Below are 21,492 nucleotides of genomic sequence, written 5' to 3'. Positions count from 1 at the left end.
TTTGGCACCAATTACAGCCTCAAGTCTTTTTGAGTATGATGCTACAAGCTTGGCACACCTATTTTTTTCTTCTTTGCAGGACCTCTCAAGCTCCATCAGTGCACAGCCATTTTCAGATCTCTCCAGAGATGTTCAATTGGGTTCAAGTCTGGGCTCTGGCTGGGCCACTCAAGGACATTCACAGAGTTGTCCCGTAGCCACTCCTTTGTTATCTTGGCTGTGTGCTTAGGGTCATTGTCCTGTTGGAAGATGAACCTTCACCCCAGTCTGAGGTCCAGAGCACTCTGGAGCAGGTTTTCATCAAGGATGTCTCTGTACATTGCTGCATTCATCTTTCCCTCAATCCTGACTAGTCTCCCAGTTCCTGCCGCTGAAAAACATCCCCACAGCATGATGCTGCCACCACCATGCTTCACTGTAGGGATGGTATTGGCCAGGTGATGAGTGTTGCCTGGTTTCCTCCAGACATGACACTTGCCATTCAGGCCAAAGAGTTCAATCTTTGTTTCTCATGGTCTGAGAGTCCTTCAGGTGCCTTTTGGTAAACTCCAGGCGGGCTGTCATGTGCCTTTTACTGAGGAGTGGCTTCCGTCTGGCCACTCTACCATACAGGCCTGATTGGTGGAGTGCTGCAGAGATGGTTGTTCTTCTGGAAGGTTCTCCTCTCTCCAAAGAGAAACGCTGGAGCTCTGTCAGAGTGACCATCGGGTTCTTGGTCACCTCCCTGACTAAGGCCCTTCTTCCCCGATCGCTCAGTTTGGCCAGGCGGCCAGCTTTAGAAAGAGTCCTGGTGGTTCCAAACTTCTTCCATTTATGGATGATGGAGGCCACTGTGCTCATTGGGACCTTCAATGCTGCAGACATTTTTCTGTACCCTTCCCCAGATCTGTGCCTCGATACAATCCTGTCTCGGAGGTCTACAGACAATTCCTTGGACTTCATGGCTTGGTTTGTGCTCTGACATGCACTGTTAACTGTGGGACCTTATATAGACAGGTGTGTGCCTTTCCAAATCACGTCCAATCAACTGAATTTACCACAGGTGGACTCCAATCAAGTTGTAGAAACATCTCAAGGATGATCAGTGGAAACAGGATGCACCTGAGCTCAATTTTGAGTGTCATGGCAAAGGCTGTGAATACTTATGTACATGTGATTTTTTTCGTTTTTTATTTTTAATAAATTGGCAAAGATTTCAAACAAACTTCTTTCACGTTGTCATTATGGGGTATTGTTTGTAGAATTTTGAGGAAAATAATGAATTTAATCCATTTTGGAATAAGGCTGTAACATAACAAAATGTGGAAAAAGTGAAGCGCTGTGAATACTTTCCGGATGCACTGTATTTTCCACATGTGATTAAATATTCCACAAAGTTCAATTCAACTCCCACAGAGCTACTTTATTTTTTAATTGGGAACCAGTCATGCTTTACATTTCACAAGAGCCCTTGCTGACTTTTGAAACTATCTTGGATGTACAACCTTTTTGTAAAACCCAGTAAGATTGACATTTTTTACTTTACAAACAGTGAATTCTGATTAAATTCTTGTGCAGAGTAAAACAAATCTTGCAACTATAACTTGTCATTTTCAGTGTTACTTGAAACGACAAGTGTTGCTTATTCTGTGGCAGTTCTTGATGTGTTCACATTTGTTGCCAAGCTATGCTCTGTTCAATGAATGCCTTGTATCCAGCAACTGCAGTTGTGTTTTAGATTATATTTGATATATATTTTAAGATTGTATACAACAAAAACAAAATGTATTTTAGCACTGACTATGAATGTAAAATTTTGATTGACTCATTTTGTCATAATGCCATATTAATTTCACAAAAAGCACCCGAAACATTTGTTAAAGGGATAGTTCACACAAAACTGTCACTTTCTTCCGTGCAGCACAAAAGGAGGTTTCATATTTATGATGCCTTTTACGCAATAAAAGCAGCAGTGACCAGGGGCTGCAAAGCTCCAAAAGGACAAAAAAAGCACCATAAAAGTAGTACATACGACTTGTGTACTATGCACCTTTTTCCTACGTCCTGTGTTGCTTATCGAGAAATGTGGGTGCTACTTCCTTTGTCAAGTAAACAGCTGTTGTTGCGGAATACGTCCATTCATTCTTTTGTTGCGGTGCTGGGATTTTGAGGAGAGCGTGTATGATTTCATGATGACATACATCAATCACTACATCAGTTTGTTACTGAACGATAATAAACTGCAAAAAATAAAAACAAAGAAAGTGCGGACAAAACCAGTGCGCTGTTTCTCCCAGATGCAGTTGAGATTTAATCTAAGCACAAACACAACAAAATTATTGGTTGTTTTTGTGGCGTTCCTGTCTTAGTTCAGCTTCAGATGTGTGTTAGTCATCTTGTCACCTTGCATGTTCGAATCAGACCGACACACTGGGGAAGAACCATGAAGTTCTCATCCTTGGGCATGTAATCGCTTTTTCAAGTTTTTCAATAGGATGGTAATTTTATTTTAAATCCACATTAAGTTTAAACTTTTGTTCGGCGGGTGATTAACAGGTGAGAGGTGGTGCTTCGCTGCAGAACGATGTTTTAAACCTCAAATGCGATGTGGTTTTTGACTACCTCTGTATGTTTTTTGTGATCCAATCACAAAACATTTTGCACCCGTTTACAACTATATTTAGCGCTGACCATTTGCCAATCGGATCATCCGAAACGTGTCTTATTACCAGCTGTAAACAGGGTTTAAAATGACTGTAGCCAGAGCTAGGGAATGCTATAGAACGACTTCCTGCAGAAGTCCCACCCACATTCGTTTCCCCAGTAAGACCCCCAGAAAAAAGCCAAGACTTCTGAGGCTATACGATAGCTTTATGTGAGGAACAGACAGAAATTCAGTTCATTATTAACTGAAAATCTTCAACTATCACTCGCACATGCACATATTAAAACTTGGTGCACAGAGAAGCATTGCCCCAGGTTTGACGTCACTGAAGCCTACAACCCTTGGATCTTGCATATCCCTGGAAGTTTGAAAAAGCACATGATAGAATTTTCAGTTTTGGGTGAACTTTTTGTAATCTGTCTTCATTTTATACCTATTTGTTTATTTTTTATTTGTGACTGATGAAGACTTTCAAGATAACTGACTTTTAACTGAAAATAAACAAACAATTGATCTATGTTCTATTTTAACAGTTTTGATTGTTTTTTTTTTTCTAATCACAAATGGCACACATACAGTGTTGATTTAATTTCCATAATTTCCATTCGTCTATGACAATCATTTGAATAAATCAAGGAATAAATCATAAATCTGTCGTGTCTTGATCCCATGTTTGTCAGTGAACAGTAGTTCACAGGGCAAGCCTGTGCTCGGCAGAACTGAAACTCATGATGAAGTGCTGTGCTTTGCATCTCTTGTTCTTTCACTCCCACTTTTAATCTTATAGAAAGAGTCTCTCTCTCATTATTACACATAGTTATTTAGAAAACAGCTTCCTAGGCAGGCTTTATGTGGCCAGGAAGCTAGACTGTCTGTGGAGGAGTCTGCTGACTGCCCTCATGCCCTGAGGAAGTGAGGCGTTGGTGTCTCTGTGCCAGCGGGGACTGTCACCTCCTGCTGAAGAGGCCAGGACAAACTGAGCCACATTTGGTAACTTGAGCAAGTTAATAAGTTCATGAGCTCGAGTGATGATCTCCTCAGAGTCCTCCTCGCTATAGCATGCCATTACAGGACTACTGCGGGCAAACGACCGCATCTTAGACAGGAAGAGTGATGCTCTGAGAGAAATAGACAGAAACAGAAAGAGTGAGGAAGTGAATTAAGGATGCACCGATATAGAAATTTTGGTCTATACCACAAAAGGATAATTTATGTTATGGCTGATAACTGATATGATGTCCTGCATTATTTATCTTTATTACACGGCTCTCTGGAATACTATATTCTGATTGGTCAATGGCGGCATCTAGTGGTCTGATATATCCTAGTTACAACCGCACATCCTCATATCAGACCGCTCATCTGGGTATTGAGAGTCATCTTTACTACTTCTCTGCTCACTGTGCGATCCCTACAAATAAGCTAATAAAATTATTTAAACTCAAATCAATGTTTAATGTGCATTTATTTGGCCAGTAGTCTTGTAATAGGCTGGATAATGAGAAGTCAGACAGTTATTTTCACAAAATAAACCAACAGAACGCAAACTGGAAGTGGATTTTAGCTGTTAAATTTCTTACATAATTACACAATTTCAGCGCAAATCAACATTCTATGTCTGTTTATGTATTTATTTGGTTAGTAGCCATGTAATAAGCAGGAAAATGTACAGCCAGCCAGTTGTTATTGCAAAATATACCCTTTCATGGTGATACAAGACCACTTTGCGTCGAGGTCCTGATCACCCTGTCAGGCTTTTTTTGCAATAACAACTGGCTGACTGTACATTATCCTTTACATACTGTTTTGTCTGTTTATTTAAATAAAAAAAGCTTTAACACTAAAGTTTCAATCTAGAATTGTACACACAGTATTACAAGTAAAATCAGGTATTAGAAACATTTTGATGTACAGTAGAAAAGATTGATAACTTTTGTACTTTTGAACCTGGCGTGGAAAATAAATATACTGTTTGAATTAGGAAAAATAAGCCCTGTTAATATACAGTACAGTACTGTGCAAAAATCGTAGGCAGATAAGATGTTTCACAAAAACATTTGTCTTAAGATGGTAATTTATATTTTCAGATTTAGTGTGTTAATAGGGAATATACATTTTAAACTCTTATAATTACTACAAATAGAATAGAGCCGAGTTCAATAGAAAAGAAGAGAGCCCTGCAACAGGTGGTATGGCCCGCACAGAGCCCGGATCTCAACATCATCGAGTCAGTCAGGGATTACATGAAGAGACAGAAGCAATTGAGACAGCCTGTGGTGAATTCTCCAAGAAGCTTGGAACATCCTATCTGCCAACAACCAAGAAAAACTGTGTCCAGGTGTACCTAGGAGAATCGGTGCTGTTTTGAAGGCAAAGGTTGTCACACCAAATATTGATTTATCTCTTTTTATGTTTACTGGACTGTATGATTTTAATTAATAAGTGAAAAATATTTAAGACATTATTTTTGAAGACATCCTCACTATGCAACATTTTTCACAAGTGCCTAAAACTTTTGCACAGTACTGAATGTTTCCAATATTGGTCTAATTTGATTGATGCTGATAAACACTATTATTTCCATAGTCACAGTATACCTAGAGAAAGTAAAGATGAGAATTACATGAGTAGAAGATCAAAGTAGATATTGTAAAGTTGGATTGCAAAGCAGGTTGCTGTACCTGGGGATGAGGTCCTGACTGCGTGTGGCCAGTTTAGCCAGGGTAGTCATGAGCACAGTGATAAGGCGAGGAGAGAAACTCGGTGGGCTGGTAGACTGTCGCACCTGTGTGATCTCAAACAGCACAGGCTCCAAACTCTCGAAGAAAGAAGTGATCAGCTCCACAGTGCAGCGAGAGTCATACGATACCGACAGGTACTCCCCGATCACCCACACCTGAGTACACGCATCAAATACCGTCACTTTAATAAAAAAAGTATATCATGACTAACTATGATCATGGAGCACTTCTTGTCCTTACCACATGTGTGTAGATGTCCTCTTTACTGTAAATGTTGGCAGGGGAGCCTGCAAAGTCCAGTAGCTCTCTTGACTGATCCACAATCAGTGAAGGATGGAGTTTGCACAGTGCCTGCAGGTGAGTGCTAAACACTCTGTACCACAAAAATAAATTTATGTTATGTGTAATGTCAAGGTGACTGTCCACCTAAACAACCTTTTTTTATAGTTATGATGTATTATGATATATTAATTAGGATGCTGCCCATATAGACAATAGACAAAGAGGCAGCTCATTAGGTTCTGGAACAGAGCTGAAGTCAAGATACACTAAAGAAGAGATGCCTTACTTTTGGACCTCAGCATTAAATGTCTTGATGTTGTAGAGCAGACTGCTTCTCTCCAGCAGCACCAGCAGCAGCTGGTTCATCAGTTTCTCATCAGCTATCTATAAAATAGCACACAAATAAATTACTTTGAGCCATTTTCCATTTATTCCATTAAAAAAAATGGAGCAAACTTTCATTCTTTTGCACTTACAGTATATGGTCTTTTAAAGGGTTAGACCTCTTATTTAGTTACTGTAGAGGCCATGCGTGAACTTTACCTTAGCAACTGTGTTAAAGTAGACGTGCAGAAGCACAGGGACGACCTGAGCACACCGAACAACACGAGGACTCTCTGCCATGTCAGCCAGAATCTCATGAAGCATTTTTAACCTGTGAGGCAATCACAATATGGGAATATTGGGAATATTTAGTGTTTATTCCTAATTATCACAATATTCATATGTAATCATTTACAAGAGCAAATTCAGTTAAATCAGTTTGACATTACATACCTTTATGCTTTGTTGTGAGACATTTTAAATATATTTTTAAAAGTTTCACCTGTCTATTGTGTCACCCGTCCCAGCCTCGGGTCTGAGGATGTAGAGAAAGAGCCCCCTATAGGACGGCTGGCGGAAAGCATCAAGGCAAGCAGCCAGCTTCACCCCCTGCTGGTCCCACGTGGTGCGGTCCAAAGCCTGATAGCATGCTGACCTGAAATGGCATCACATCACACTCTGATTCGCACCACAGTCAACCGTTTCACTTTTTATTCTATTTCAAGTTTACAGTTACTAGCCTAACCATATTACCAAAAAAGATGAAAGACAGTTTACAAAATGCAGTCACAGTATCAAAAATGTAAATCACAGTGACAGGTTCAATGACACATATTACTCAAGTAGATTTCATGAAAACAGAAAACATCAATTAAAATGCTAATCTGTACTAGGTTAACTGATGTACCTGTGCTGGAGGTCCAAGGCTGCTGCTAAGCAGGGCAGATCCAGGAGTGTGTGCAGTAACTCAATAGCTGTACCAGGAGCTACCAGTGATGGGAGCAGCTCAACAAACTCAGTGATCAATCCTGGGCAGTTCCAAGCTAAGAACTAGGGGTAAAGTGCAGTGCCTACAGTTAAATATATTGCTCTTTCTATTCTATATATTGAGAAGTCAAGATTTGCAAAATAAGTAGTGCTGTCAGTCAATCAAAATATTTAATTGTGGTTAATCACATGATTTTTCATAGTTAATCGCAGATTTCGAAAGTGCTTAAATGTGGCTCTATTTACTTCTTTTTCTGTCAAAATGAGCTCTTAAAACCTCATCCTCCCCAATATTAGTAGTGGCAATCCACTTTGCTACAGCAATCATGAAGCTCAACTTACATGATTCACCGCTTTGAACTCCACATGAATAGTGCTGGCAGAAAACATACTGATTTGTTTTTAGCACTGGCACTGGCCATGTAATGATCCTTCATCCGCATAGGCGTAGATTTACGTAAGGATGATAGGGATATGTCCCAACCAACTTTCAGAAAATCTAAAGTGTCCCGACCAACAGTTGGGCAATTTTAACCCATATAAAATACTTTAACTTTATAATATGTATTTATTTGAATTTAAATGACTATTAAAAATTCTCAGTATCATGTATAAGTTATTGCCCAACGTCTTCTGAAGTGGCGCATATACAGTAAGGCATTTTCATGTGGCACCTGTCACTTTTCTCAGCACTGTTCAGGATGCACCAATCACAGTTGTTTGTAATTATTGTCTAAGGGCTTTTTTAATCATTCTCTGGAAATTACACGGATGGATTTCCATTTGTATCTTAGGTACAATAATTTAAACTAACTGATTTAAACAAGCTTGCAATATGTCCCTACCGACTTTCAAACCAAACCTAAGCCCTTGTTCATTCGAATTGTCTGGAACGTAACACTGGGGAAATGCTGATGCTTCCCCTCAGTGGCCCATGTGAATGCAGCTTTTCACAAGTCATCTAAATAGATTTGTTTTGTACAATAAATGACAGTTAAGGAGTAAACTGTCTCCATCACTTGATTATTGACACAGAATCACTGTTGTGAGTTTGTGGTGCATGCGTCAGTGTAATGACCCCGATCACATCACAAAGGTTCCGCCCTATTCCAACCAGTGTTTAGAACTCACATGGAGCTGAATGAAATGTCAGAATCTAATGTAAAAATGGGTAAATGCATTAATCGTGACTAAAAAAAATGAATGTGTTAAACATTAATTAAGTTAATGAGTTCATTTCAACAGCCCTAAAAAACGTACATTTCCGCTTGTTTTTCACCAAAACCTATCGTATGCCTTCTGAAGACTTGGAATATGATGCACGTGTCACATGGACTACTTTTAAGACACTATCAACTACCATTGTATAGAAATCAGCAAAAAGGACATCCAAATTCCTTCTTTTGTGTTCCGCAGAAGACATGGAACAATTTTGGTTAAACTATCCTTTAACAGAGAATGAGAGATTACCTTTAGGAGGTTGGGGAAGCTCTGCCTGTAGTTGGCGACTCTGTCCTGCAGCACGCTTGCATTGAGAAGACAGAACTGAATGAACTCAAAGGCGAGCATGGGCTCGTTGAACTGCTCAGCAGGACAGTGGCTGAAGAGCTTGCGGAACACGGCCTCCGAGTCCACCGCGGCCGTCTCACCTGATAATAGAATGCGCAGACACTTACTAATCAAACTAAGGCCTGCTGTATGTGGCAGAGTTTTTGATGGGGAGATAACTCACTGTGGTTGAGGTAGAACTGAGCGATAGGCAGCAGTGCTTGAGCATGGGCTAGGTCTCCATTCAGTCTTCCGTACAGGGCTTTGATACATGGGAATGCACGGTACACATAGGAGGGGTCTTCACCACAGATGATGTCCATTATTGACACTGACTCAACAATGCACTGTACAAAAGATAAACGATAATGTGCTCTAATGAACTTGCTGTACTGTATGTTTTTATCATGGAGACAACCAAACCCATATTTCATGAACAAATATGAAGATGATGTTAATTGGAAATAGTGTTTCTACCATACAAATTCGTAAACATGAAAAAAAATTTACCCCATTTATTTTTTAATGCAAGTTCGCTACGTAATCTTCATGATCTTATATTTTTTTTAAACAACTTTTAATACATTTAATAAGCTCAGCCTTTGAAACTACTTTCTTTTTCAGCTGATGCCATGAATCCCTCTTTTCAACCCCTGCCTTCCAATTAACTGGCCCCATTCTGGTATGTAACACCCACTTTTTACAATGCAATCAATTCCTGATGAATAAAGCCCTGCTCTACTCTTTTATTTATTTTGGTTGAATATCCTGATTCACCCGGAGATGCATCCGATTACAAAAGTAAAATAGGTTGCAAAGAGAATTTTACATTGATTGTGAAAAATATTGCTCGTAAAAAAACATAATATGGTGCTCACTGCTTTCTGTAGCTCTGTATCCGTCCTCTTCAGGGCCTCTGTATTGAAAAGTTATGATATGGAAATAAAAATGATTCAAAATATTTAGCAGCATAGCATAATTTTGCAAATAATCATTCGGCAAAAGCTAATACAATTGTGTGATGTACTCACTGCGGTCGCTCTGCTCGATGAGCCGCTGGCAGTACTCGAAAGCCTTCTCTCTAAGTCTCTCTTTGGGAGGAAGCAGTCTGCTGGAGGAGGATGTGGCCGACACCATGGACATCACTGAACTGTCCAACTCTGAGCGATCATCTGCATCAACAGCACAGCAAATTACAGCACAATACAGTCCAACACCCAAAGCATTGCCAGAGCAAGCACATTATCCAGTGGGGTCTAAACTTCAGGGTTTGGCATTCAGGGTTGACTGGACACCCATAAAAGAGGGTATGTTCGGAATGGCATATTATCATACTGTTTTTGAAGTACACTACCAGTCAAAAGTCTGGACAAACTTGAATCACTTCTATCAATTTATATGATGTCATGATTTTTAATCATGATACAAGCTGTTGTCACTTGTTTCAAATTATATACACACTTTAAACAATATATTGGAAACAAGTTGGAACGTAATTATGAAAATAGAATTACACATATGACAATTATGTAATTATTATATTATAAAAAATAATAAGTGCTACTTCATCAAATCTACTATGCAAAAAAGGCATTTTTTACCAAACCCTTGCATAGATGTGGCATGAGCCTATTTGATAAATTCTTTAATATTTACATATTTTAACTTCAGAAAACAATTTCATAATGTATGATTATGCCGTTAAATATTTATGTATTTACATATTTATTACACTTACTACATTACTACATAATAGCCGCTTTTCCACCATCGGGCCGAATGGTTCCGAGCACGGTATGGAACAGTTACAGTAGCATTTCCACTTGAGGACAGTTCGGGACTGCACGATTATAAACCGTTCTCGGCACGGAATTCTCGGCACGGTTAGCAAACCTTACTCAACTTTGCTGGTGGCATGGCTTTAGTATGTGGCGACTTGTTTAGTGTATCTTCATGATTTTATTATAATGGTTTAACTAGGAATGTAGCCAACATTTATTTTTCTACATGCTTTTTTCATCAGGGAAGTAGATTACTTGCTCATAAAACTCATATTCTCAAATACTATTTTTATAATATTCTGTCAATAAATATCCTTTTTAGCTAGTCTGGGAACATTTATCTTTCTGCATGTTCGTGTCCAGTGGCATACACAAGCCATCATGATGGAAAACCTCTTGCCTTTTTCTCTTTGCTTTCCTTTGTGCATCATGGGTTGTGTCTTTTCTGTGTATTAGCAGAGAAAAACCAGAGAATAAAGCAGTCGTAAAACTGGAACATGCAATCATCCTCCATAGTGCACTCGCTCCAATGTTTACCTCTCACGTTGTCGCCAACAGATGGATCTGTTACGGAAAAGAGGCTTTTGTTGCATGTTTGTTTATATGCACTTGTACGATTTACATTTATATGTATAACAAGCACTAAAATGGTACTGTCTCTTTACGAGAACCAGCAATTCTGAGAGCAAATGTTTATGGTTGAATGAGCGATTCGTACATTAACAGTGCACAGTGGTTTTTCCCTCATCCATGCAATGAATGATTCAAATTAATGTTTATTTTTTTACTTTTTGATCACCAACTAACTGTAAATAACAGAAAGGATATTAAAAGACACCCAGAAGAGAGGGTATGTTTGTAATGGCATACTATCATACTATTTTTGTAGTAGACTACCAGTCAAAAGTTTGGACACACTTGAATGAATTGTTTCTCATGATCTTAAAAACATTTTAATCTAAAGGCTAATGTTAAAATGCTTGAAATTAGTTTTGAAGACATTTACATTTATTTATGCATTTATGCATTTTGGCAGATGCTTTTATCCAAAGCGACTTACAGTGCCCTTATTACAGGGACAATCCCCTTGGAGCAACCTGGAGTTAAGTGCCTTGCTCAAGGACACAATGGTGGTGGCTGTGGGGATTGAACCAACAACCTTTTGCTTACCAGTTCAGTGCTTTAGTCCACTATGCCACCACCACTATAAAATATAAATGTTTAACTTCTTGACAAAACTAAAAATGTATCACTTTTTTTAATACATATGTTGGACCATAAATGCAGCCATATATGGAAATCATCATACACCGATCAGCCACAACATTAAAACCACCTGCCTAATATTGTGTAGGTCACCCTCGTGCCGCCAAAACAGCGTCAACCCGCAGAACTGCCCCTCACTAGATATTTTTTGTTTTGGCACCATTTGGAGTAAATTCTAGAGACTGTTGTGTGTGAAAATATCAGGAGAATAGCAGTTTCAGAAATACTCAAACCAGCCCAAGGGAACCCAACAATCATCCATGCAATTGTCTAATCAGCCAATCGTGTGGCAGCAGTGCAGTGCATAAAATCATGCAGGTACAGGTCAGGAGCTTCAATTAATGTTCACATCAACAATCAGAATGGAGAAAAAATGTGATCTGTGATATGGACCGTGGTGCTGTTTTGGCAGCACGAGGAGGACCTACACAATATTAGGCCGGTGTTTTTCTTTTTTTTTTTTTTTTCATTTTCTCCCCAATTTGGAATGCCCAGTTCCCAATGCACTCTAAGTCCTCATGGTGGCGTAGTGACATGCCTCAATCCGGGTGGTGGAGTATGAATCTCAGTTGGCTCCGCATCTGAGACCGTCAATCCACGCATCTTATCACGTGGCTTCTTGAGCACGTTACCGTATTTGACGGTAGCACGTGTGGAGGCCTCACGCTATTCTCCACGGCCACGCACAACTCACCACGCGCCCCACCGAGAGCGAGAAACACATTATATCGTCCACGAGGTTAACTCAACATGACTACCCACCCAAGCAACCAGGCCAATTGGTTGCTTAGGAAGCCTGACTGAAGTCACTCAACATGCCCTGGATTTGAACTTGCGACTCCAGGTGTGGTAGTCAGCGTCTTTACATGCTAAGCTACCCAGGCCCCCATGCAGGTGGTTTAAATGTTGTGGCTGATCGGTTTATATATGGAAACTCCTTCAGTACTGTTTAATTAAAATACATTTCAGGTGGCACCTCATAAAGTTGGTTGAGAGACTGCCAAGATCACTACATAACTCCCATACTTCCATGTGTTATTTCATTGTTTTGGTGACAATTTTTTTAAATATTAAAAATAGACATAATAAGTCAAGACAAGTCGTTTTTATTTGTATAGCGCTTTTCACAACACACATCGTTTCAAAGCAGCTTTACAGAAAATCATGCTTAAACAGAAAATAAAACTAATATCTATAAAGTCTTAGAGTCCTCATTGTGTAGTTTGATTAAAATATGATTTTAAATTGTGTATAAAAATAATTAACTAAGTAAGTAAATAACAATTGTATTTAGAACCCCAGTGAGCAAGCCAAAGGCATCTGTGGCAAGGAACACAAAACTCAATAAGATGTTGCTTAATGGCGAAAAATAACCTTGGGAGAAACCAGGCTCACTGTGGGGGCCAGTTCCCCTCTGGCTAATAATAATAAAGAATGAGAAGTAGTCCAAACTTTTGACTTAACCTTCTTTACAGTATATTCTCCACAGTGTGCAGTAAGTGGAACACTATTATTTAATTCTGAACATAACCATAGATTAAAAAAAACGATTTGATATACACAGCAGTCAATCCGGCCATGGATTAGGAGAGCTTGGTTATTCTGATTGGAGGAATGTTAGAAAAGTTAAATCATTCTGTAAAGTGAGTTTCTGATTGTGAGAAGAAAAGGCACACTGGCTTCAGATTGATCTTATCAGACTTCTGACTTGCATCTTACCTTGGTGCTGAGATAGAATGACCTGTGTTCTTTTTAGTGGAGCTAGCAAAAATGGAAATCCAATCTTGAGTTACTTGTCTTAACTACATGAAACAAAGCATATCTCTGATACAGGATAGCTTCTAAAACAAATTAACCTCAACTAGGAAACAAAATTAGAAGTTCTGCTTGATTTGGGACTAAAGGTATCTGCCTGCATCAATTCTGTTCAAACTACCTGATTCTGCATTTGTGGTCCCGTCCCTGTCATAAGTGAGCAGCCAGCTCTTGATCATGGAGAAAGTGTACATATTCATCCACTGATCCTCAGTGTAGCTCTGACCCACACACAGTACAGTGAAGAAATCCCCTGTTACCACCCCATCGACTTCTGTCAGAGGTGCTGGCTGATGAAGAGACAACATGTTGACAGTCCATCAGTTCATTAGTATCATGATATACTTCATTTGAGCTTATTGGTTGACGATCAATTAAAAGTAACATAATTCTCTACCTGACGTGTTCTCTGTCCACTGAAAAATCCCCCAGAAGACATGGAGGCTCCCTGCTGCATACTTGCGTATCGCAACCAATCCACTAGTTTACGGCTGACCAGATTCACCTGATCTAGATATAGTGACAACAAATTTATGTAATCATCTCTGTCTTCTCTACATTACGTTAAAATCATGTTTTTCCCCAGTGTCTATAAAATTAACAGGCATATGAGCCATGCCACTGAGTCTGACTGTATTACTGCAATGTAATCAACAAAACGTGCACTCTTCTTGGCACACTGCAGTCTTCTTGCTGCATCATGCAAAAGTTTTAGTTACCAATGCTATTGCACAAATGCACAATTCACAGTCAGCCATGATTCATTTGTTTTGTGAGCAAAACTGTTCAATAACATGGGGGTTACCAAGATAAGTAGTATTCGACTGGTCATGTGATCACAACATGGGCCCTATGAGGTGACCTACAGCTTTTATCAAGCTTCTGATATGACTCGTGTGTGTACACCACTTAAAACATATTTTCAAAAGTACTATTAATTTATTTATGTGTAAATTTTTTAAGGATAATAAAAATAACTAAGTGCACACTGAAGCTTACCCTCTGTGAGAATCTCTGGATAGACACTAATCATTTTGGAGAGGATGGGAAGCGCATGTTTGGACATCTGCCCCTCGGACAGCCGAGACTCAAGAATTTTCAACAAATGGTGGCACAGGGGCATCACATCTTCTTTATTTCCAGCCTGCATAAAATAAGATCATTACTTAAGAGCAACCTATAACATAAAACAGCATGGTGAAAAGTCTGTTGACTCACCTGAGAGAGCACAACGCTTGCCAGATGGCTGATGGCTCTGCTGTCTTGGCTGAGATCCGAGCTGAGGCTGTGTATGCTAAGGGGGAGGCTCTCCTGCAGTATGGAGGAGGACAGAATCTGAAGCTGCTCTGGGCATGACGAAGAGCAAAGAACCATCAGCAGCTTCATCACCAGATCTGATGGAATCCTGATGGAGATGTTAAAGGGATAGTTCACCCAAAAATGAAAATTCTCTCATCATTTACTCACCCTCATGCCATCCCAGATGTGTATGACTTTCTTCTGCTGAACACAAATGAAGATTTTTAGAAGAATATTTAATCTCTGTAGGTCCTCACAATGCAAGTGAATGGTGATCAGAACTCAGAAGGTCAAAAAAGGACATAAAGGCAGCATAAATGTAATCCATATGGCTCCAGAGGTTAAATCTATGTTTTTAGAAGCAAGATGATTGGTGTGGGTGAGAAACAGATTAGTCCTTTTTAACCATAAATTCTCCTCCCTGCCCATTAGATGGCAATATGACGAAGAATGCGAATCGCCAAAACACTGAAGAAGAAGAATGTGGAAGTAAAAGTGAAGATTTATAGTAATGAAAGACTTAAATGTTGATCTGTTTCTCATCCACACCTATCTTATCGATTCAGAACACATGGATTTGGCCACAGGTTTCGTATGGATTACTTTTATGCTGCCTTTATGTGCTTTTTTGGAGCTTCAAAGTTCTGGCCACTATTCACTTGTACTGAATGGACCTACAGTGTTGAAATAGTCTTCTAAAAATCTTCATTTGTGTTCTGCAGAAGAAAGGAATTCATTCACATCTGGGATGGCATGAGGGTGAGTAAATGATGAGATAATTTTCATTTTTGGGTGAACTATCCCTTTAATTTAAAATGTAACTATGCTTAATTTAAAGGGATTGTTCACTGAAAATGAACATTCTGGCATCCTCATATACCAAACCCATATGCATTCCGTGTAATAATACCAAAGGATAAGTTTAACCGAATGTCCGAGTGGTCACCATTCACTTTTATTGTATGGAAAAGAGCAGTTTGAACAGTCTGCTGCAAATAACTTCTCTTATGTTCAAGAAAGCGATATGGGTTTGAAACGACATGAGGGGAAATTTTCATTTAAATGTACCTTATGTGCGGTTCAGATGTATTTTTCATATAAATATGACTTACTCTCTGGCATATTTAGTGGCAGAAACTATCAGATGTAGTCTCTGGAGGGAGTCCACTATCTCTCCACCCAGTTCTTTAGTGTGCAGCTGCTTAAAGATGCGCCCACAAAACTTCTGCAGCTCTTCTTCCTTTATTTCTCTGGAAGGTATAGATCTCATTAAATTATTTTTAACTTACCTACCCCACAAAAATGACAAGCCATGAAGTGACTATAAAAGTGCAGTAGTCACCTAAGATAGCATCTATTAACTTCAACGTAAATATATAGTTTTACCTTGCCTGCTTTATTAAACTCTCCGTCGCGGCAGAATACATTTTGAGAACGATGTACTAAACTGTAAAAACATAATCAAAACATCTGCTCCGTCAGCTATTCCTTGTCCTGACTGCAAATCACATGACATTAATGGTTCCGCCTCATGATAGGAGTCCGTCGACGACGAAATAGTGCAACACGCGGGCGGGACGTACAGTATGAGTTAGAATATTCATATCTATGTAGAATGACTGAAGATTGAATGAAACGGGAATTGCTATAAACATTTATCACAAGCATGTGTAAATTATTGTTCAGCCCACCGGTGAGGCAGCACACGTGGTACCTGTTGTTTTTCTCAGCGTTGGTCGAGAAGGACCAGTAACAGACGTTTGTCAGTTACTACTAGATGAGAATTAAAAACAAAAGCATTTTATAGAGATTACTGGACAGCCATCTATTTTCATGTCAGGCAAATAACCTTGGAATTAATTAGTGTTGTCTTAAGTCCCCATTCATTGTATTTAAAAACATTTATTTCAGTAATGGAGATGGAGAGACTTCTCTACTTTTGGTCTGTATTTGCTTTTATGTCTCAAATATCTCTAAAGCGCCAAAATATAGTAATAGGGCCAGGAGGAAAAACATGGATATAAACTATAATTTCAAAATCTAACTTTCTAAAGCACTATGTACACCATAGCAGCAAAGCTAGAAAAATAGAAAGTCATAAACACAACATCGCAAAAAAATTATGCAAAAATAAAAAACAAAAAATAAAATAAAAAACATGGTTGATATAGAGAAGTGTTTTTGAGCCAATCATAAGTTTAATTGTAAAACAGCTCTTTGAATTCTATATGAGGTAAATTTACCTGAACTGTAGGTGCAAAAGCAAGCTTACAGAAACATCAGTTCTGACTAAATGAACTTAGGATGAGCGAGTTTCCATGGACAAAAGATACCTTTCATTTATTATTTAAATTCCTTGTGTCATTCAATTCCAGTCATTTTGATAAACGGGTATATACTATACACATAGCCTTTACCAGGAATTAAACAAAAATAGTTCAGTTTTAGTCTATACAGTTGAAGTCAGAAGTTTACATACACTTAGGCTGAAGTCATTAAAACTCATTTTTTTTAACCACTCCACAGATTTCATATTAGCAAACTATAGTTTTGGCAAGTCGTTTAGGACATCTACTTTGTGCATGACATGAGTAATTTCCAACAATTGTTTAGACAGGTTGTTTCACTTTTAATTGACTATATCACAATTCCAATGGATCAGAACTTTACATACACTAAGTTAACTGTGCCTTTAAGCAGCTTGGAAAATTCCAGAAAATGATGTCAAGCCTTTAGGCAGTTAGCCAATTAGCTTGCTAACTGGAGTCAATTGGAGGTGTACTTGTGGATGTATCTTAAGGCCTACCTTCAAACTCAGTGCCTCTTTGCTTGATATCATGGAAAAATCAAAAGAAATAAGCCAATACCTCAGAAACAAAGAAATTATGGACCTCCACAAGTCTGGTTCATTCTTGGGAGCAATTTCTAAATGCCTGAAGGTACCACGTTTATCTGTACAAACAATAGTATGCAAGTATAAACACCATAGGTCCACGCAGCCATCATACCACTCAGGAAGGAGACGCATTCTGTCTCCTAGAGATTAACATATTTTGGTGTGAAAAGTGCAAATCAATCCCAGAACAACAGCAAAGGACCTTGTGAAGATGCTGGAGGAAACAGGTAGACGAGTATCTACACTGGCGGCCAAATGTTTGGAATTATGTACAGATTTTGCTCTTATGGAAAGAAATTGGTACTTTTATTCACCAAAGTGTTATTCAACCGATCACAATGTATAGTTAGGACATTAATAATGTGAAAAATTACTATTACAATTTGAAAAAAAAATTCAGAACTTCTTAAACTACTTCTTCAAAGAGTTCTCATCAAAAATCCTCCACGTGCAGCAATGACAGCTTTGCAGATCCTTGGCATTCTAGTTGTCAGTTTGTCCAGATACTCAGGTGACATTTCACCCCACGCTTCCTGTAGCACTTGCCATAGATGTGGCTGTCTTGTCGGGCACTTCTCACGCACCTTGCAGTCTAGCGGATCCCAAAAAAGCTCAATGGTGTTAAGATCCATAACACTCTTTTCCAATTATCTGTTGTCCAGTGTCTGTTTCTTTGCCCACTCTAACCTTTTATTTTTTGTGGTTCAAAAGTGGTTTTTTCTTTGCAATTCTTCCCATAAGGCCTGCACCCCTGAGTCTTCTCTTTGCTGTTGTACATGAAACTGGTGTTGAGCGGGTAGAATTCAACGAAGCTGTCAGCTGAGGACATGTGAGGCATCTATTTCTCAAACTAGAGACTCTGATGTACTTATCCTCTTGTTTAGTTGTACATCTGGCTTTCCACATCTCTTTCTGTCCTTGTTAGAGCCAGTTTTCCTTTGTCTTTCAAGGCTGTAGTGTACACCTTTGTATGAAATCATTTTTTTTTTTTTTTTTTGGCAATTTCAAGCATCGTATAGCCTTCATTCCTCAAAACAATGATTGACTGATGAGTTTCTAGAGAAAGCTGTTTCTTTTTTCTTTTTACTAATATTGACCTAAGACATGCCAGTTTATTGCATACTGTGGCAACTCAAAAACAAAAACGTTAAGATTCATTTAACGAACCAAATAGCTTTCAACTGTGTTTGATAAAATGGCAAGTGATTTTCTAGTACCAAATTAGCAATTTATCATGATTACTCAAGGATACGGTGTTGGAGTGATGGCTGCTGGAAATGGGGCCTGTCTAGATTTGATTAAAAATTATTATTATATATATATATATATATTTTTTTTTTTCTCAAATGTTAATATGAGTGGATTATCTCTCTCCACGTGGAATGTGAATGGGTTGGGGCACCCCATACAAAGAAGGAAGGTTATTTATTTTCTTAAACGCAAGAAATATGATATTGTGTTTCTTCAAGAAATGCATTCCCCGCAGGAAGCTGAAAAATTTGGTAAGATACACTATATTGCCAAAAGTATTCGCTCACCCATCCAAATAATTGAATTCAGGTGTTCCAATCACTTCCATGGCCACAGGTGTATAAAATGAAGCACTTAGGCATGCAGACTGCTTCTACAAACATTTGTGAAAGAATGGGCCGCTCTCAGGAGCTCAGTGAATTCCAGCGTGGTACTGTGATAGGATGCCACCTGTGCAACAAGTCCAGTCGTGAAATTTCCTCGCTACTAAATATTCCACAGTCAACTGTCAGTGGTATTATAACAAAGTGGAAGCGATTGGGAATGACAGCAACTCAGCCACGAAGTGGTAGGCCACGTAAAATGACAGAGCGGGGTCAGCGGATGCTGAGGTGCATAGTGCGCAGAGGTCGCCAACTTTCTGCAGAGTCAAACGCTACAGACCTCCAAAGTTTATGTGGCCTTCAGATTAGCTCAAGAACAGTGCGTAGAGAGCTTCATGGAATGGGTTTCCATGGCCGAGCAGCTGCATCCAAGCCATACATCACCAAGTGCAATGCAAAGCGTCGGATGCAGTGGTGTAAAGCACGCCGCCACTGGACTCTAGAGCAGTGGAGACACGTTCTCTGGAGTGACAAATCACGCTTCTCCATCTGGCAATCTGATGGACGAGTCTGGGTTTGGGGGTTGCCAGGAGAACGGTACTTGTCTGACTGCATTGTGCCAACTGTGAAGTTTGGTGGAGGGGGATTATGGTGTGGGGTTGTTTTTCAGGAGCTGGGCTTGGCCCCTTAGTTCCAGTGAAAGGAACTCTGAATGCTTCAGCATACCAAGAGATTTTGGACAATTCCATGCTCCCAACTTTGTGGGAACAGTTTGGGGATTGCCCCTTCCTGTTCCAACATGACTGCGCACCAGTGCACAAAGCAAGGTCCATAAAGACATGGATGAGCGAGTTTGGTGTGGAAGAACTTGACTGGCCTGCACAGAGTCCTGACCTCAACCCGATAGAGCACCTTTGGGATGAATTAGAGCGAAGACTGCGAGCCAGGCCTTCTCGTCCAACATCAGTGTCTGACCTCACAAATGCGCTTCTGGAAGAATGGTCAAAAATTCCCATAAACACACTCTTAAACCTTGTGGAAAGCCTTCCCAGAAGAGTTGAAGCTGTTATAGCTGCAAAGGGTGGGCCGACATCATATTAAACCCTATGGATTAAGAATGGGATGTCACTTAAGTTCATATGCGTCTAAAGGCAGATGAGCGAATACTTTTGGCAATATAGTGTATGAGGTGGACATGTTTTCTTATTGCTGGTTTTAGTAAGAGCGGGGGAGTCATTACATTGATAAGTAAACATCTACAATTCAAATGTCTCAAACAGATAAAAGATAAATTAGGAAGAGTCATTATTGTTTTAGCAGAAATTTCAGGGGTAAAGATTGATTTTGGCCAATATTTATACACCTAATGTTGAAGATCAGGGCTTTTTTATAAAACTTGAAGGGATGTTGCAAGCCACTGGCACCCCTCATGATATAATATGGGGAGGAGACTTTAATCTTTTGATGGACTCAGTCCTTGATCATAGTGAAGCAAAAGTGTGCAAGCCCCCTAGAGCAATAGTGACGCTTCACAGGATGTGTAAAAATCTTGGTCTTACAGATATTTGCCGACTTTTGAACACATCTGGTAGGGACTATACATTTTTTTTCATCAATCCATAAGATTTATTCTAGAATATATATAATGAAATGATGGACTTTATATACGTTGTTGATTGCTCAATTGGAAACATCTTAGTCTCAGATCACGCCCTGGTGAGTTTAGAGCTGTTGCCACATAACAAAAAAACCCATCACATCAAATGGTGATGGTGCTGTTTTTTACATCAGTAATGTCCTGACTATACTTGGTGATCAGTTGAATGCCATTTTGGTGAATTAAAGTACCAATTTCCTTCCGAAACAGCAAAATCTGTTTTTGGCCACCAGTGTATATCCACAGTAAAACAAGTCCTATATCAACATAACCTGAAAGGCTGCTCAGCAAGGAAGAAGCCACTCTCTAAAACTGCCATAAAAAAAGACTACAGTTTGCAAGTGCACATGGGGACAAAGATCTTACTTTTTGGATAAATGTCCTCTGGTCTGATGAAACAAAAATGTAACTGTTTGGCCATAATGACCATCGTTATGTTTGGAGGAAAAAAGGTGAGGCTTGCAAGCTGAAGATCACCATCCCAACTGTGAAGCATGAGGGTGGCAGCATCATGTTGTGGGGGTGCTTTGCTGCAGGAGGGACAGGTGCACATCAGAAAATAGATGGCATCATGAGGAAGGAAAATAATGTGGATCTATTGAAGCAACGTCTCAAGACATCAGCCAGGAAGTTAAAGCTCAGTAGAAAAGGGGTCTTCCAAATGGACAATGACCCCAA

At 39.3% G+C, this 21,492-nt stretch overlaps 2 protein-coding genes across 8 annotated transcripts in view; one reads left to right on the top strand and one right to left on the bottom strand.

Annotated features, from left to right (window-relative positions):
* The window catches only part of LOC127450199 (monocyte to macrophage differentiation factor 2-like), a 41,417-nt gene extending 39,835 nt beyond the window's left edge, over positions 1-1,582 (top strand). For 2 of the 3 annotated variants that reach the window (XM_051714070.1, XM_051714069.1), the window contains one exon: positions 80-1,582. In XM_051714070.1, coding sequence (XP_051570030.1) covers positions 80-441 — 362 coding nt within the window. In that variant the 3' untranslated portion in view covers positions 442-1,582. The remainder of the gene's footprint in view (positions 1-79) is intronic. The other variant, XM_051714071.1, reaches the window with a different exon arrangement.
* Positions 1,298-16,306, bottom strand: LOC127450176 (AP-5 complex subunit zeta-1-like). Of its 5 annotated transcripts, XM_051714035.1 has the most exons (20): positions 16,074-16,306; positions 15,800-15,937; positions 14,607-14,793; positions 14,388-14,532; positions 13,786-13,898; positions 13,510-13,678; positions 13,293-13,334; positions 10,845-10,871; positions 10,708-10,752; positions 9,558-9,698; positions 9,405-9,442; positions 8,711-8,873; positions 8,449-8,627; positions 6,899-7,041; positions 6,494-6,646; positions 6,211-6,322; positions 5,954-6,051; positions 5,626-5,758; positions 5,326-5,540; positions 1,298-3,762 (listed from the first exon to the last, which is right to left on the bottom strand). In XM_051714035.1, exons 1-20 carry the CDS (start codon positions 16,112-16,114, stop codon positions 3,492-3,494), a joined length of 2,553 nt encoding a protein of 850 aa, XP_051569995.1. In that variant the 5' UTR covers positions 16,115-16,306; the 3' UTR covers positions 1,298-3,491. The 5 variants fall into 5 exon arrangements, with proteins under 5 accessions (XP_051569995.1, XP_051569996.1, XP_051569997.1 ...); XM_051714036.1 differs by lacking the exon at positions 10,845-10,871; XM_051714037.1 differs by lacking the exon at positions 13,293-13,334.
* Positions 16,307-21,492: the final 5,186 nt, after the last annotated feature.

This window comes from Myxocyprinus asiaticus, chromosome 13 (assembly GCF_019703515.2).
Source record: "Myxocyprinus asiaticus isolate MX2 ecotype Aquarium Trade chromosome 13, UBuf_Myxa_2, whole genome shotgun sequence".
Classification (NCBI taxonomy): domain Eukaryota; kingdom Metazoa; phylum Chordata; class Actinopteri; order Cypriniformes; family Catostomidae; genus Myxocyprinus; species Myxocyprinus asiaticus.
The sequence above is the reverse complement of the archived record's forward strand: the minus strand, read 5'-3'. Positions and strand labels throughout refer to the sequence as shown.

Excerpts from the sequence above, each read along its gene's own strand:
- LOC127450176 (XM_051714035.1), bottom strand. The coding sequence starts at position 16,114 with ATGTATTCTGCCGCGACGGAGAGTTTAATAAAGCAGGCAAG. Across the intron at positions 7,042-8,448 it reads GCTTCCCCAACCTCCTAAAG|TTCTTAGCTTGGAACTGCCC; the intron begins GTAATCTCTCAT and ends CTTTACCCCTAG. Across the intron at positions 5,759-5,953 it reads TTTAATGCTGAGGTCCAAAA|AGTGTTTAGCACTCACCTGC; the intron begins GTAAGGCATCTC and ends TTTGTGGTACAG.